Below are 17,427 nucleotides of genomic sequence, written 5' to 3'. Positions count from 1 at the left end.
GTGAGGGGAGGTAGCAACACATCTGCCATGCTGATCCTCAACACTGGAGCTCCCCAGGGGTGCGTGCTCAGTCCCCTCCTGTACTCTCTGTTCACCCAAGACTGCATGGCCAGGCATGACTCCAACACCATCATTAAGTTTGGAGATGACACAACAGTGGTAGGCCTGATCACCGACAACGACGAGACAGCCTCTTGGGAGGAAGTCAGAGACCTGACCGGGTGGTGCAGGAATAACAACTTATCCCTCAATGTGACCAAGACTAAGGAGATTATTGTGGACTACAGGAAAGGAGGACCAAGCATGCCCCTATTCTCATTGATGGGGCTAAAGTGGAGAAGGTTGAGAGCTTCAAGTTCCTTGGTGTCCACATCAACAACAAACTAGAATGGTCCAAACAGACCAAGACAGTCGTGAAGAGGGCACGACAAAGCCTATTCCCCCTCAGGAAACTAAAAAGATTTGGCATGGGTCCTGAGATCCTCAAAAGGTTCTACAGCTGCAATATCGAGAGTATCCTGACTGGTTGCATCACTGCCTGGTACGGCAATTGCTTGGCCTCTGACAGCAAGGCCCAGTACATCACTGGGGCTAAGCTGTCTGCCATCCAGGACCTCTACACCAGGTGGTGTCAGAGGAAGGCCCTAAAAATTGTCAAAGACCACAGCCACCCCAGTCAAAGACTGTTCTCTCTACTACCGCATGGCAAGCGGTACCGGAGTGCCAAGTCTAGGAATAAAACAGGAATAAATCAGTTTTCTCAACTGTTTTTACCCCCAAGCCTTAGGAAGGAGTCCTAAGGCTAGTCAAATGGCTACCCAGACTATTTGCATTGTGTGCCCCCCCAACCCCTCTTTTTAAGCTTCTGCTACTCTCTGTTTATCATATATGCATAGTCACTTTAACTATACATTCATGTACATACTACCTCAATTGGGCTGACCAACCAGTGCTCCCGCACATTGGCTAACCGGTCTATCTGCATTGTGTCCCACCCACCACCCTCCAACCCCTCTTTTACACTACTGCTTCCCTCTGATCATCATATATGCATAGTCACTTTAACCATATCTACATACTACCTCAATCAGCCTGACTAACCGGTGTCTGTATGTAGCCTCACTACATTTATAGCCTCGCTTCTGTATATAGCCTGTCTTTTTACTGTTGTTTTATTTCTTTACCTACCTATTGTTCACCTAATACCTTTCTTGCACTATTGGTTAGAGCCTGTAAATAATTTCACTGTAAGGTCTACACCTGTTGTATTCAGCGCACGTGACAAATAAACTTTGATTTGATTTGTTTCTGTGACTCCAAGTTGATTTCGAGATGATTATTATATAAATATTTGCGCATAAAGGAGTTTCTGCCACCATTTCGCACATCATACATTTTATTGAAACAAAAAGATACCACCTTGACTAGTGGATTTTATTTTGTCGACATTTGGAAAGTTTACGAACAAATGTCATGTTTCCATCAGGCCTGTCATGACATTCATTAACCCGAGATGGACTTTACTAGCATAAAAAGTCTGGATGGAAACGTGGTTATTGTAAAAATTGTAATATGTTAATTAATAAGGGTCACAAATGTAAATGCCAAAATAAGGTATCACCAACTTTATTATAGTTCATCAGACTTTATATTCCAGCAACAGCAGCCAGTTAACCTTTTATTAAAGGTGAGATATTATTGAGTTATGCACACAGAGTCACTGTATGCAATGAATCTAAGTTAAATGAATGGCCAACAGTGTGTGTGTATGTACTGTGTAAGCATGGTGGCCTGGTGGACTCATCTTAGACAAAGAGAATAAAAACAGAAGTTGGCACGGTGTCAAGGTTACTTAATACATGGCGACAACCAACCAAGTCAAGCACCTGCATGAAAGGAATGTGTCCTAGCAGAACCCTACTGAAGCTGAGCAGTCCTATCCCAAATAACACTGCTATAGGGAAACCAGGCACAAGTTGCCTACAGATGTAGGATCTTAAATTGAACCAGTTTGCTACAGTTGGAAAATGATCCTGCAGCAACAAGAACTGTGAAGTATTATGTGGATTATAATGAATGGGACATTTTTGTAGGGTTTGTTACATTTACTCATTAGAGTAAATCAAGTCTGACATTTTTAAGTGGAAATTACAAACTTTAGAAGCCTTTTCAAACCTTAAATACACTACAAGTTTGCATTTCCTGCTAAGCAGGAAAATTCCTGCAACAACAGGATGACCAAATTAAGATATAGGCTGCTAGAAGGGTAAGTGTGTCTGGCAATACATTCAGTGCTGTGTCAGCATTTGATGCCTCTACATTACATGCCAACGTTCACATCATAATCCAATAACAAAATCAAATAAACACTTTGCATATAATTTGCATTAAAACAGTTCTGTCACATTGCTCTGTATCTCACTGCAAACAAACTATGGCACTCTGTAGAGGAGTCATCTTGTTACTAAATGTAGTCCCCTAAAGTGACAACAGAATTGAGTGATTCTCAGAAATAAACAGACTGTGTGGGAGATTTCAGTAGCTAGGAAATTAAACCTAAAAGAGACCGGAACCCACTCTTACAGCAGTTTAAACGTATGTATCGTAACCTTATTCATTTACTGACGTATACGGCAAACTGAATACTGAACTTTATTGAACTGAAGCCTAAATGCGACTGTGCTCCATTTTATACAGTCACTTGATTGACGTTGCATGCTTGATTGAAGATGGCTGCACAAACTGACAATGGGTGTGACTATATATGATGAATGACCAGGTTATAGTGTTTGCCCATAGAGTGTGCTGAATATTGTATATTATCAGATACCCCTTTTACACATGGTCCAAGCAAGAGCAACACTTGAATCAATTTAGCTTGGCTCTGCTCCCCTGTTATACAGTACCTTATGCAATAGATGGAGGGATTGTGTAAAGACCTCAAGCTCATTTTTCAAGAGAAAGACATTTTGGCAATATGTGTAACAGGTTTGCTCACAGTACAGATGCAGCATAATCATGACTTCCTATGAGAATTAAGCGTAACTATTGAGCTATATTTTTGGATCAATAAGGGAAATTCATCATTATGATCTAACAGTAGCTTCTTAGGTCTGACACACACAGAGGGCCCGACTTACCAAGCATTTGCACAAGTGTAAAATTTTACTGATTATTTTTCCAGACAGAACCAAACACAACGACTTAAATGTAAAATTAAATGTAAAATAAAGGTAAGAGAAGGAATAGGTTTCCTAAGATAAAGAAGAAATGTTTCAAATGTTTTGATTTTGTTCCCTTGTATGAACTCACAGGTGCAGTATTAAGAAAGGTGCAAATGTTTAGTAAATCTGACCCTTGACCTTGGGCCTTACTTCAGCTCTACCCGTGTTCAATATCAATATTATTTAAAATAAATAAATTGAGAGATGAGAAACAATCGGTGTAAGTTGTTGTTGAATTATTAGCTTGTGAAACCAGTGTATATTGAACAATGCAAGAGACTTTCAGACATCGAGATTTAAAAAAGTTGCATTTCTTTCCAACCAAAACCAGACGAGAATCTCTTGACAAAACCGTAGAAAATATCTTCAACCAGAGAGGTCAGCTTGGAGTTCCTTGTTTCTACGGACCTCATCGGCATGGATTTCCTGTGATAGAACAAACTGAAAGTTAGAAAAAAATTGCAATACGATACCGCAGTATAAGTTCATGTAGATATTCCCACTGTTCCCTGCATGTTGTAGCCTCTTACACATAAATTGACTTTGCTTTGTGTTTCTCTCTGCTTGTCATGTCATTCGATGGAGAGATAGCCTAGATATATGAGCACAGATAGATAGAACCATAACCTCGTAGAATTGTTCTTCCGAAGGACAAGACATGGTCCAAGACCTTCCTTTATTCTTCATGTTTCAACCTCAACTGCCATCCAACAAGAGTGAAGAAATCTGATTTGTTTCTCCACTTAGCAATGCTAAATTGTTGGCTTGCCAAGGATGTTACAGAATGGTATCTACTTACAGACTGGCATTCAGGCTAATAAATTAATTATATTGCGTTTCATCCTGTTGTCACACAGGCTAGGTCATCCTCACAGGTATTCACAATGCATATGTCTACGGCCTTGGTCCTCCTTGTTTTAACCATTACAGTAGCCCCCTAAAACCAAAGAGCACCTCCAACCCTGCCTTTGATTCTCTACTCGCTACTCGGTACCCACATAATGCTCCACGTCTTTCATTTCTCTAGACTAGGCCATAGCTTCGAATGACAGTCAGTGGGCGATTTACCTTCTCACGGAGCCTCTGCTTGAGTGCATTCAGGTGGGCCTCGCGGTTCTCTTTGTTGACCTCCATCTTGTAGTTGAGTTTCTCCTCTGCCATCTTGCTGAAGTTGTTGTTCTCCTCCAGGGCCTTGTGGAGCACCTCTCGCTCATGCTCCCGCTTCTCAGCCAGCTGCTTCAGGAGCAGGGCCTCCTGAGACTGCAGAGAGAGAAGAGTGAGAGAGAGGGTAAAGAGGGATAAACAGAGAAAGGGGAGTGTGGAAGAGGGATAGATGGTGAGAAAGAATGGGGAGAGTGAGAGGAAGCATGATTAGAATTGAGGGGTGAAAAAGATATTGCAGACCCATTCTCTGTCATGCTCTCTGTTTACCTTCCTCCTCTCCTCTGCAGCCTCTAGCCTCTGCTGGAGCTCCTCCAGAGAGAGGTCCTTCTTAGGGGGAGAGAACAGCGGCTGGGGCCTGTCAGGAGAGAGGTCAGCGGGGGCCTTCAGGATGACCTCGAAGGCCTGGCCGGATGCCCGCTTGTTTAGGGACTTCACCTCCATGTCTGTGGAGGACAACAGGTATTAGGGCAGTAAGGCTATGCAGACAGACAGACAGACAGACAGACAGACAGACAGACAGACAGACAGACAGACAGACAGACAGACAGACAGACAGACAGACAGACAGACAGACAGACAGACAGACAGACAGACAGACAGACAGACAGACAGACAGACAGACAGACAGACAGACAGACAGACAGACAGACAGACAGACAGACAGACAGACAGACAGACAGACAGACAGACAGACAGACAGACAGACAGACAGACAGACAGACAGACAGAAACAAAAAGCAAAGGTGGATGGATAGACAAACCATAGAATTACATTCTGAGCATAATTATATGATCTCTATGGGACACAGGCAAACGCATTGAGCTCTTCATCACTAACCTCCATATTGGTAGAGGCTGTTGGGATGTGGTTGTGAGTGGAAGCAGGAGCAGATCAGAGACAGCATGGACATCTCTTTGATCTTGTCCGAGTAGGCTGGAAAAGAGGGAGAGGAGAAGACAGAGTGAGAAGAGATATCCACAGTTATCCTTGAATCCACTTTTAAATTGGCATCTGGCATTTATTGTGAATGATACAGCCATTTTGTATTCGCTAAACAGAGCTGATATCATCATATGATTAGATAATGTGTGCACGAAAGGTCTAATGTGAAAAGGTTGAATTCAGGTTGTATTGTATATTGCTCACAACAAATGACTGTATGACAGGGCGAATGGCATGAATATTTTGGGAGGTTTAATCCCATCGCCAGTAACATTGAGAGAATGATCAATTATTCATATGTAGACATTTATCTCTGGTTTTCACTTCACCCACTCACTAGGACTGTGCAGTGTGTGTATGTGGTGGATTACATGTCCATACTGTAGCTTATCCACGGGCACTGTACGGTGTGTGTTGTAGATAAGTGTGTGTCCGAGAGTGTGTATGTGTATGTGTTAGGGTTCAATATGACGGCATGGCCGGATTAAGCGTAGGGGTTTACCGGGGGTGAAGCCCCCTGGGGCCAGGCCCATGGGCCCCAGAGGCAGGAAAAAAATATATATACACTTTTTTATATACAATATATATTAATATATGTACATACATATATATTATTCTTCAATGTAGAAAATAGTAAAACGTTTGGACAGACCTACTCATTCAATGGTTTTACTTTATTTTGACTATTTTCTACCGGTCACCGGTATTGAACCCTCGCTGACGGTTGAGTAAAAACGGAACTGGTTAATACTGAAAAAAAGATTTTCAACTAAGCCAACAATGAACACAGTGGAAGTTGTTCCTGTTCCAGTTTTAGCCAACTGCCTTTTGTTTTTATGCAAATCATGTTTGGGCAGCAATGAAGGAGTTGTCCGAGGCAGAAACAGGCACAATGGCTAGAAGTTGGATGACATTAAAGTTGCAATTGCATGCGGCAAACCTCCTTCCTCTTGACTCCTCACTGTGCTTTGGCTCATGTAATATTTACGTAGCGTCAGTGATAATGATTCGACACGTCACAGAGCTACCACTTTCAGGTTCGGTTGGGATTGTGCACTGTGAACCAACACTTGTGAGGAGACAGCTCACAAAAAAATGCTGCGGCAGGGCCTGCACGGCAACACACATGCCAGTAGCAAGGATGGCTTCAACACGACTGACTTGGCTGAGTTCATCAAGTTCATTCCTCTCTTTAGCAGCATCTTTCAGTGTCACAAGATCTTTGTCAACAGGGGTTTGAACTCCTTCCTAGAAATGACGTTCTGTGTCCTTATAAAATAAAGAGAGATCTTCACTGACGTGTAACGAGGGGCCGTGTGCTGAAACGCCTATGTCGATATTCCGTCAAAAAATCAGCCGTTTCCAGCTACAATAGTCATTTACATTCATTAACAGTGCCTACACTGCATTTCCGATCAATTTGATGTTATTTTAATGGATGAAAAATGTGCTTTTCTTTCAAAAACAAGGACATTTCTAAGTGACCCTAAACTTTTGAACGGTAGTGTATATACTTGATTTAGTTCTGTAGTGATTTTTATGAAATTGCTTCTTTCGATTATTGACAAACGTGCACCTGTTAAGAAACTGGCTGTTATAAAACAGTTAAGGCTCCATGGATTGATGTGGAATTTAAAAACTCTATGGTTTAAAGAGATGGGGGGGGAATGATCTTTGGAGTACTTTAAATGAAATGATGGGCTGAAATGCAAATTCAACGCCACCTTTCATCGAATCAGATGGCTTATTCATCACAAAAACATTTGATGTTGCTAATTATTTGAATGATTACTTAATCAGCAAAGTGGGCAAACTTAGGCAGGTTATAAAATAAAATCAAAAGTGTCACATGCACCGAATACAACAGATGTAGACCTTACAGTGAAATGCTTACTTACAAGCCCTTAACCAACAATGCAGTTGTAAGAAAACACCCCAAAAAAAGTTAGAAATAAAAGTAACAAATAATTAATGAGCAGCAGTAAAATAACAATAGCGAGGCTATATATACAGGTGTTAATATGTACATGTAGGTAGAGTTATTAAAGTGACTATGCATAGATAATAACAGAGAGTAGAAGCGTAGAAGAGGGAGGGAGCAATGCAAATAGTCTGGGTAGCCATTTGATTAGATGTTCAGGAGGCTTATGGCTTGGGGGTAAAAGCTGTTTAGAAGATTCTTGGACCTAGACTTAGCGCTCCGGTACCGCTTGCCCCAGTCTATGACTAGGGTGGCTGGAGTCTTTGACCATTTGTAGGTCAAAGACTCAGAGCACGAGCAGATGCCATACCAGGCAGTGATGCAACCTGTCAGGATACTCTCGATGGTACAGCTGTAAAATCTTTTGAGGATCTGAGGACCCATGCCAAATCTCTTCAGTCTCCTGAGGGGTAATAGGTTTTGTCGTGCCCTCTTCACGACTGGCTTGGTGTGCTTGGGCCATGTTAGTTTGTTGTTGATGTGGACGACAAGGAACTTGTAGCTCTCAACCTGCTCCACGGCAGCCCCGTCGAGGGAAATTGCGGTGTGCTCAGTCCTCCTTTTCTTGTAGTCCACAATCATCTCCTTTGTCTTGATCAAGAGGTTGTTGTCCTTGCACCACGCGGTCAGGTCTCGGACCTCCTGTTACGTGGGGCGGTGCAGGTGAACCCAAATGTAGACTCAGACGAGGAGACAAGGATAGCTAACCAATGTATTTATTGAAAAGCGGGAGAGGAGATGAGGTGCAGTCCAGGGGATCTCGGGCGGGTAGTATGGAATCTGGACGAAGGCTGAGGCTGTGGGCAAGAAGATTAGGAACTGGGTAAGCAGGTCTGGAGCGGAATCCAATGAAGTAGTGTGTTAGGATTTGGGTACACTGATCCAAGATCTGTGACTACTGGAAATATCTACCCACAGCATGTTCATAAATTCTCCCAGACACAGGTAATTTAATAGATACCGGTGTAATCAGACAATCGCAAATACAGGCACTGTTTCCCTGGCGACACAGTTCGTGGGTCAGACTGAGTGCAGACCCAACCCTCCCCTTCTCTCCACCCACTGCAGCAGGGCTACTCAGTTGAGCAGCTCAGGGACGGAAGGTTTGTTTATTTGTGTGTGTGTGTTTGCATGTGAGTGCACACTATATAAAATAATGGCCTGGTGGGCCGATTTTAGACAAAGATTATACATTTAGAAGTTGGCACGATGCCAAAGCGACAACCAACTTAGTCAAGCACCACAATGAAGGGATTGTGTCCTAGCGTGCACGCTCTGTGTGTAGTGGAATGAATGGCCTACAGTGTTTGTGTGTGTCTGTGGGTGTCAGTGAGTGTGCTTGCATGTGTGCATGGAGTGGGAGAGACAGAGAGAGGGTGGGAGGGTAGCTGGTGTGTGTCTGTGTGAGTCGATTGCTCCTAGAAACTGTGTGTTGCCAAGGTGATATCGCTGTCTGCTTGGCAGAGAATGAGTCTTCTGTCAGCTAGAGCCAGGGAGCCATGTCTGAAACAGCAGGCATAACCAGAACACCCTGCGGCTATGTTCTACAGTGGAAAGAAAAAGTATGTGAACCCTTTGCAATTACCTGGATTTCTGCATAAATTAGTCAGACATGTTTGATCTGCTCTTCATCTTAAATCACAACAATAGATGAACACAGTGTGCTTAAACTAGAAACACAAAATATTGTATTTTTCTTGTCTATATTGAATACATCACTTAAACATTCCCAGTGTAGGTTGGAAAAAGTATGTGAACCCCAAGGTTAATGCCTTTTCCAAAGGCTAATTGGAGTCAGGAGTCAGCCAACCTGGAGTCCAATCAATGAGACATGTTAGGTTCTTATTTTACAGAGTAAATAACTCACAGACACTAGAGAAGCTTAACCAAGTTTAATTCTTCCCAAAGGGTCGTAACAGCAAAGAAAATGGCTTCCCTCATGGTGGTAAGTCTCCTCCTTATCTCTAAACATTGCATCCTTCTTGCTAAGCAGGGAACTAGGTGATATGAGCCTTCAACAGTTTCTCCCCTTATCAGTACTGTCACATGCAATTGTTTTCCCTGCACTCAGCACATTCCAAGCTTAGTTGTCTTGCTACAGAGAACCATTAACTTCTCACTCCTTTATATACTATCATCTCTTTAATATCTCAATGTTTAAAGTTTACCCCAAATGCAACAGACAAGATTAGAGATGTTGGTTAGAGCTGCCTTGTCCTATAAAAAAACACAAAATTTGAGTTTACTATTCACAAGAAGCATTGTCTGATGTGAACCATGCCTCGAACGAAAGAGATCTCAGAAGACCTAAGATGAAGAATTATTGACTTGCTTTAAGCTGGAAAGGGTTACAAATGTATCTCTAAAAGTCTTGATGTTCATCAGTCCACAGAAAGACAAATTGTCTATAAATGGAGAAATTTCAGCACTGTTGCTACTCTCCCTATGAGTGGCCGTCCTGCAAAGATGACTGCAAGTGCACAGTACAGAATGCTCAATGAGGTTAAGAAGAATCCTAGTGTCAGCTAAAGACTTACATAAATCTCTGGAACATGCTAACATCTCTGTTGACGAGTCCACGATATGTTAAACACTAAACAAGAATGGTGTTCATGGGAGGACACCACGGAAGAAGCCACTGCTGTCCAAAAAGCACCTGGATGTTCCACAGCGCTTCCGGCAAAATATTCCGTGGACAGATTAAACTAAAGTTGAGTTGTTTGGAAGGAGCACACAATACTATTTGTGGAGGAAAAAAGACACAGTACACCAACATCAAAAACCTTTCCCAACTGTAAAGTATGGTGGAGGGAGCATCATGGTTTGGGGCTGCTTTGCTGCCTCAGGGTCTGGACAGCTTGCTATTATTGACGGAAAAATGAATTCCCAAGTTTATCAAGACATTTTGCAGGAGAATGTAAGGCTGTCTGCCAATTGAAGCTCAACAGAAGTTGGGGGATGCAACAGGACAATGACCCAAAACACAGAAGTAAATCAACAACAGAATGGCTTCAACAGAAGAAAATACGCCTTCTGGAGTGGCCCAGTCAGAGTCCTGACCTCAACCTGATTTAAAATGCTGTGGCATGACCTCGAGAGAGGCTCACACCAGACATCTTAAGAATATTGAAGAACTGAAACAGTTTCGCAAAGATGAATCAAATCAAAGTGTATTTGTCACGTGCGCCGAATACAACAGGTGTAGACCTTAGAGTGAAATGCTTACTTACAGACTCTAACCAACAGTGCAAAAAAGGTATTAGGTGAACAATAGGTAGGTAAAGAAATTAAAACAACAGTAAAAAGACAGTGAAAAATAACATTAGTGAGACTTTATACAGGCACCGGTCAGTCGGGCTGATTGAGGTAGTATGTACATGTAGATATGTTTAAAGTGACTGCACATATGATAAACAGAGAGTAGCAGTAGCGTAAAAGAGGGGTTGGTGGGTGGTATGTGGCGGGACACACTGCAGATGGCCCGGTTCGTCAACGTGCGGGGGCACTGGTTGGTCGGGCCAAATGAAGTAGTATGTACATGAATGTATAGTTAAAGTCACTATGCATATTTGATAAACAGAGAGTAGCAGCAGCGTAAAAGAGGGGTTGGGTGGGGGGGGGGCACACAATGCAAATAGTCCGGGCAGCCATTTGATTACATGTTCAGGAGTCTTATGGCTTGGGGGTAAAAACTGTTGAGAAGCCTTTTATTCCTAGACTTGGCACTCCGGTACCGCTTGCCATGCGGTAGTAGAGAGAACAGTCTATGACTGGGGTGGCTGGGGTCTTTGACAATTTTTAGGGCCTTACTCTGACACATCCTGGTGTAGAGGTCCTGACATTTATTCCTAGTAAAAATTCCCTGTTTTAGATCAGTTAGGATCACCACTTTATTTTAAGAATGTGAAATGTCAGAATAACAGTAGAGAGAATGATTTATTTCAGCTTTTATTTCTTTCATCACATTCCCAGTGGGTCAGAAGTTTACATACACTCAATTAGTATTTGGTAGTATTGCCTTTAAATTGTTTAACTTCGGTCAAATGTTTCAGATAGCATTTCACAAGCTTCCCACAATAAGGGGTGAATTTTGGCCCATTCGTCTTGACAGAACTGGTGTAACTGAGTCAGGTTTGTAGGCCTCCTTGCTTGCACACGCTTTTTCAGTTCTGCCAACACATTTTCTATAGGATTGAGGTCAGGGCTTTGTGATGGCCACTCCAATACCTTGACTTTATTGTCCTTAAGCCATTTTTCCACAACTTTGGAAGTATGCATGGGGTCATCGTCCATTTGGAAGACCCATTTGCAACCAAGCTTTAACTTCCTGACTGATGTCTTGAGATGTTGCTTCAATATATCCACAGACATTTCCTCCCTCATGACCCCATCTATTTTGTGAAGTGCACCAATCTCTCCTGCAGCAAAGCACCCCCACAACATGATGCTGCCACCCCCGTGTTTCAAGGATGGGATGGTGTTCTTCGGCTGGCAAGCCTCCCCTTTTTCCTCCAAACATAACGATGGTCACTATGGCCAAACAGTTTTATTTTTGTTTCATCAGACCAGAGGACATTTCTCCAAAAAAGTACGATCTTTGTCCCCATGTGCAGTTGCAAACCGTAGTCTGTCTTTTTTATGGCGGATTTGGAGCAGTGGCTTCTTCCTTGATGAGCGGCCTTTTAGGTTATGTTTATATAGGACTAGTTTTACTGTGGATATAGATACTTTTGTACCTGTTTCTTCACAAGGTCACAAGGTCCTTTGCTGTTGTTCTGGTATTGATTTGGTATTGATTTGCACTTTTCACACCAAAGTATGTTCATCTATAGGAGACAGAACAGCTTCTAAAGCCATCATTTTCTGGAATTTCCCAAGCTGTTTAAAGTCACATTCAAGTTAATGTTTGTAAACTTCTGACCCACAGGAATTGTGATACAGTTCATTCATGGTGAAATAATCTGTCTGTAAACAATTGTTTGAAAAATTACACGTGTCATGCACAAAGTAGATGTCCTAACCGACATGCCAAAACTATAGTTTTTTAATAAAATATATGTGGAGTGGTTGAAAAACAAGTTTTAATGACTCCAAGCTAAGTGTATGTAAACTTCTGACTTCAACTGTATATATACAGGGGGTACCGGTTAGTCAATGTGCGGGGGCAACGGTTAGTCAAGGTAATTGAGGTAATATGCACATGTAGGTAGAATTATTAAAGTTACTATGCATAGATAATAATAGACAGTAGCACCAGCGTAGAAGAGGAAGTGGGGCAATGCAAATAGTCTGGGTAGCCATTTGACTAGATGTTCAGGAGCCTGTTTAGCTGTTTAGAAACCTCTTGGACCTAGACTTGGCGCTCTGGTACCGCTTGCCGTGTGGTAGCAGAGAGAACAGTCTATGACTTGGGTGACTGGAGTCTTTAACCATTTTTAGGGCCTTACTCTGACAATGGCTGTTATAGAGGTCCTGGATGGCAGGAAGCTTGGCTCCGGTGAAGTACTGGGCTGTATGCACCACCCTCTGTAGTGCCTTGCAGTCGGAGGCCGAGCAGTTGCCATACCAGGCAGTGATGCAACCAGTCAAGATGCCCTTGATGGTGCAGCTGTAGAACCTTTTGAGGATCTGATGACCCATGCCAAATTTCTTCAGTCTCCTGAGGGGGAATTGGTTTTGTCTTGCCCTCTTCACTACTGTCTTGGTGTGCTTGGACCATGTTAGCTTGTTGTAGTCCACAATCATCTCCTTTGTCTTGATTACATTGAGGGAGAGGTTGTTGTCCTTGCACCACGCGGTCAGGTCTCTGACCCCCTGTTATGCGGGTGGTGCAGGTGAACCCAAATGCAGACTCAGACGAGGAGACAAGAATGGGTAACCAATGTATTTATTGAAAAGCGGAAGATGGGTGCAGTCTAGGGGAATTTCGGGCGGGTAGTATGGAATCCGGATTTAGGCTGAGGTTGGGGTTAAGGAGATTAGGAACCGGGTAAGCAGGTCTGGAGCGGAATCCAATGAAGCAGTAGAGCGGGGATCCAGGGCAGAGAAGCAGGACTGAGGACACGAGGGACTGGAGACAGGTACTAGAGTTAGAGCAGACGAGACTGTAGCAGAGAGAAAAAGCAGCGTGAGGCTTGGGAAAACAGACACAACAGGATAACTACATTTTTGCAGAAACAAACAGCTAGAAAAGCAGACTGCAGCCTCTACTCAGTCAATCTGGCAGCATGGAAGTGGCAGGGCTGAGTATTTGTAGGGTTCTTGATTATGGAACAGGTTCCAGCTGGTGGGAATCTGCTCTGCTTCCATCACACCTTTCTCCACTCACACAATCACATACACACAGAGAGAGAAGGAGAGAGAGAGAGAGCACTGGGGGAGTGGTGGCAGGTTAGGGTGGTCCAGGATGAGAAGTGGAGGGCGTGGCAGGAGCAGATGTAACACCTCTTCCCTATTGGTTGTCTCGTCGTTGTTGGTGAACCTCCTCCCTATAGGCTGTCTCGTCGTTGTTGGTGATCATGCTTAGCACTGTTGTGTCATCTGCAAGTCGTGCCTGGCCGTGCAGTCATGAGTGAACAGGGAGTACAGGAGCGGACTGAGCACGACAGGGAGAAGTTGAAAACGTGCTCAGAGTACACGTCCTGGTTATCAGTCCTGTTGTTTAAAGGTCTTATTCACATCGGCTGAGGAGAGTGTGATCACACAGTCGTCCGGAACAGCTGATGCATGCATGTTTCAGTGTCACTTGCCTCTAAACAGAACATATACGTTATTTAGCTTGTCTGGTAGGCTCGTGTCACTAGGCAGCTCTCGGCTGTGCTTCCCTTTGTAGTCTGTAATAGTTTGCAAGCCATGCCACATCCAACGAGCGTCGGAGCCGGTGTAGTTTGATTCGATCTTAGTCCCGTATTGATGCTTTGCCTGTTTGATGGTTCGTCAGAGGGCATAGCTGGATTTCTTATAAGCTTCCGGATTAGAGTCCTGTTCCTTGAAAGCTGCAGCTCACTCTTTAGCTCAATGCGGATGTTGCCGATAATCCATGGCTTCTGGTTGGGGTATGTACGTACAGTTACTGTGTGGGCGACATCATTGATGCACTTATTTATGAAGCCAATGACTGATGTGGTGTATTCCTCAATGTCATCGGAAGAATCACGGAACATATTCCAATCTGTGCTAGCAAAACAGTCCTGTAGTTTAGCATCTACTTCATCTGACCACTTTTTTATTGACCGAGACACTGGTGCTTCCTGCTTTAATTTTTGCTTGTAAGTAGAATAGAATTATGGTCAGTTTTGCCAAATGGAGGGCGAGGGAGAGCTTTGTATGTGTCTCTGTGTGTGGAGTAAAGGTGGCTAAGAGTTGTTTTTCTCTCTGGTTGCACATTTAACATGCTGATAGAAATTTGGTTAGACGGATTTAAGCTTCCCTGCATTAAAGTCCCCGGCCACTAGGAGCACCGCCTCTGGGTAAGCGTTTTCCTGCGGTCTTAGTGCCAGCATCAGTCTGTGGTGGTATGTAGACAGCTACGAGAAATACAGATGAAATCAGTCTAGGTAGATAGTGTGGTCTACAGCTTATCATGAGTTCCTCTACCTCAGGCGAGGAAAACCTCGTGACTTCCTTAGATATTGTGCACTAGCTGTTCCTTACAAATATACAGAGACCTTCACCCCTTGTCTTACCAGAAGCTGCTGTTCTATCATGCCGTTAGAGTGTATGTTATTCATGTCGTCATTCAGCCACGACTCGGTGAAACATAAGATATTACATTTGACAACTTAAATGGAAAGCTACTAAGGATGGTAGCTGATTCTACAGCCACTCCTATCTGTATATCTTTAATCTGAGCCTAGAGGGAAGTCTTTCTCCTCAGGCCTGGAGGGGAGCCAAAGTCATTCCACCACATAAGAGTGGTAAAGTGGCCTTTACTGGTTCTAACAGCAGAGCTTTTAGCTTGCTGCCAGCTCTTAGCAAACCGTTGGGAAAAAATGTGTTTGACCAAATACCATGCAATTTCTCTGCAAACAAATTATCAATAGACTTTCAACATTCTTATAGAGAAGGGCACACATGTACTGCACTGACACAAATGACTGATAATTGGTTGAATGAAATTGATAATAAGAAGATTGTGTGAGCTGTAATGATAGATTTCAGTGCAGCCTTTGATATTATTGACCATAACAGGCTGTTGCGAACGTATGTGTTATGGCTTTTCAACCTTTGCCATATTGTGGATTCCGAGCTATCTATCTAATAGAACTGAGAGGATTTTCTTTATTGGAAAATTCTCTAATGTCAAACATGTTAAGTCTGGTGTACCGCACTTAAAAATAAATGTACCATGGGGTTGGATAAAAGGTCACTGATGTAGAGGGGGTTTAAGATTGGATTAGCTCCTCCCTACTGAAGATCAGCTCTTCAGAGACATCTACAGTTCACCTCCACAAAAGAAAGGATTAACTGACAGGATAATCTTATGTATGCTACTAATTCTTTACACATTATTTTGACACTGCAGTAACTGTAGAGTTTGTTATGGCGCTTAGCTTTTGATATGACACAACAGGCTGACAATCTATAGCACCATAACACGTTGAATACTTATTCCATGCTGCATATATAGTCAAACAGTAATACCTGCGCTAAGAACAGTTATTCTTTGATGGAAAAGATGTGAAATGAGTATTGATGTTCATCTCAAACTGCCTGCCTTTTAGCTGGCTGCGTGGCTGATGATGCTGACAAGATCCTATAGCTGTCGGTGATCTCTGAACTGTTCTAGAATCAAATAAGCAGGCCTAAAGGGTGGAGCTGTTATACTGTCCTGTATCATATTTTATTGAGTCATATTGTGATACATTCTATACAATATATTGTATCAAATACTGTAATGTATCATAGGTTTGTCAGAGGTTTAAACCCTTGGTGATTAATATGGAATAAACTGTATGGGACCTATAGCTTCCCGCATTGCAAGCCCAATGAGCCCAAGCCCTTTTTATTGCTTCAGTTCTGCATCATCAAGCAGCCATTTTATCAGCAGTCACACCTTGGTTGTGTCACAAAATGCACCTTATTCCCTATATTGTGCACTAGATCCCTATGGGCCCTGGTCAAAGATAGTCCATTATATAGGGAATAATGTGCCATTTAAGATCGCAGCTCTTGGCACGACTGAGGAAAATCCCTGAGATCTCCAATCAGCAATGGAAATGATCTGATCCCATAAAATAATCCAGTTCTTTAGGAACATGATACACAGCATGGTTGGTCATTTTAGACAGACATAACAAATGCAACACTCAGTTTCTACATATGACCTTTATAAGCATTCAAATGAAACAAATGTGATTCCTAGATCCTCTTCCATTCATAAATGGACAAATTTGATGTGGCCAGACATTAGGTCAAATAAATGATGCTCTCAGAGATCTATTTTACATGGAAAATAAACCACCTATATGAGCAACACATCTCAGTTCATATCAAAACGCTCCCCACCCAGCAACGCATCTTCAATAACATCTCGATATTCTGTCTAAAATCATACAACAGAAGGATTTCATCTGATAAATACATGTCCACACCCATTTTATAACACATAGTTGCTAACAAAATGTTGGATGTTTTACCTGATACGGTGCTGGCCATGGTTGCTGGAGGTGGAGGCGAGAGTAGGATGCTGCCGGATGGAGGAGAGGCAAGAATGTGAGAGAGGAGGAGGAGAGAGATGGCTCTGTGTGTATATCTGTCTCCAAGTGGTGCAATGCACAAGCCTCTCTGCGGTGTTGCGTGGACAATGACCAGCCGGCTCGCCTCGATAGGGGCTGCTGCAACCTGCCAGAGACAAGGAGAGGGGGAAGGGTGGAGGGGAGAGAGAGGCCTATTCACACACACACACACACACACACACACACACACACACACACACACACACACACACACACACACACACACACACACACACACACACACACACACACACACACACACACACACACACACACACACACACACACACACACACACACACACACCTCTCTCTCTTTCACACACAAGGGCAGGCACACGTACTACAGTACCCCTCGCTAAAGCACTAAATAGGTTGC

General features: G+C 43.0%; 1 protein-coding gene across 1 annotated transcript; it reads right to left on the bottom strand.

Moving 5' to 3' along the window:
* Window positions 1-1,598: 1,598 nt before the first annotated feature.
* On the bottom strand, window positions 1,599-17,143 carry LOC124003405 (stathmin-3-like). The gene is made up of 5 exons (XM_046311640.1): window positions 16,951-17,143; window positions 5,227-5,322; window positions 4,656-4,831; window positions 4,293-4,484; window positions 1,599-3,650 (listed from the first exon to the last, which is right to left on the bottom strand). The coding sequence occupies exons 1-5, from the start codon at window positions 16,967-16,969 to the stop codon at window positions 3,591-3,593; spliced, it is 543 nt and encodes a 180-aa protein (XP_046167596.1). The 5' UTR covers window positions 16,970-17,143; the 3' UTR covers window positions 1,599-3,590.
* Window positions 17,144-17,427: the final 284 nt, after the last annotated feature.

The sequence above is a fragment of the Oncorhynchus gorbuscha genome, linkage group LG18 (genome assembly GCF_021184085.1).
Source record: "Oncorhynchus gorbuscha isolate QuinsamMale2020 ecotype Even-year linkage group LG18, OgorEven_v1.0, whole genome shotgun sequence".
NCBI lineage: Eukaryota > Metazoa > Chordata > Actinopteri > Salmoniformes > Salmonidae > Oncorhynchus > Oncorhynchus gorbuscha.
Note: the sequence above shows the minus strand (reverse complement) of the source record. Positions and strands in the feature narration are given on the sequence as shown.

Coding starts and splice junctions, on each gene's coding strand:
- LOC124003405 (XM_046311640.1), bottom strand. Junction 4,832..5,226: donor CAGCCTCTACCAATATGGAG/GTTAGTGATGAA, acceptor TGTCCTCCACAG/ACATGGAGGTGAAGTCCCTA. Junction 3,651..4,292: donor AGCAGAGGCTCCGTGAGAAG/GTAAATCGCCCA, acceptor GTTCTATCACAG/GAAATCCATGCCGATGAGGT.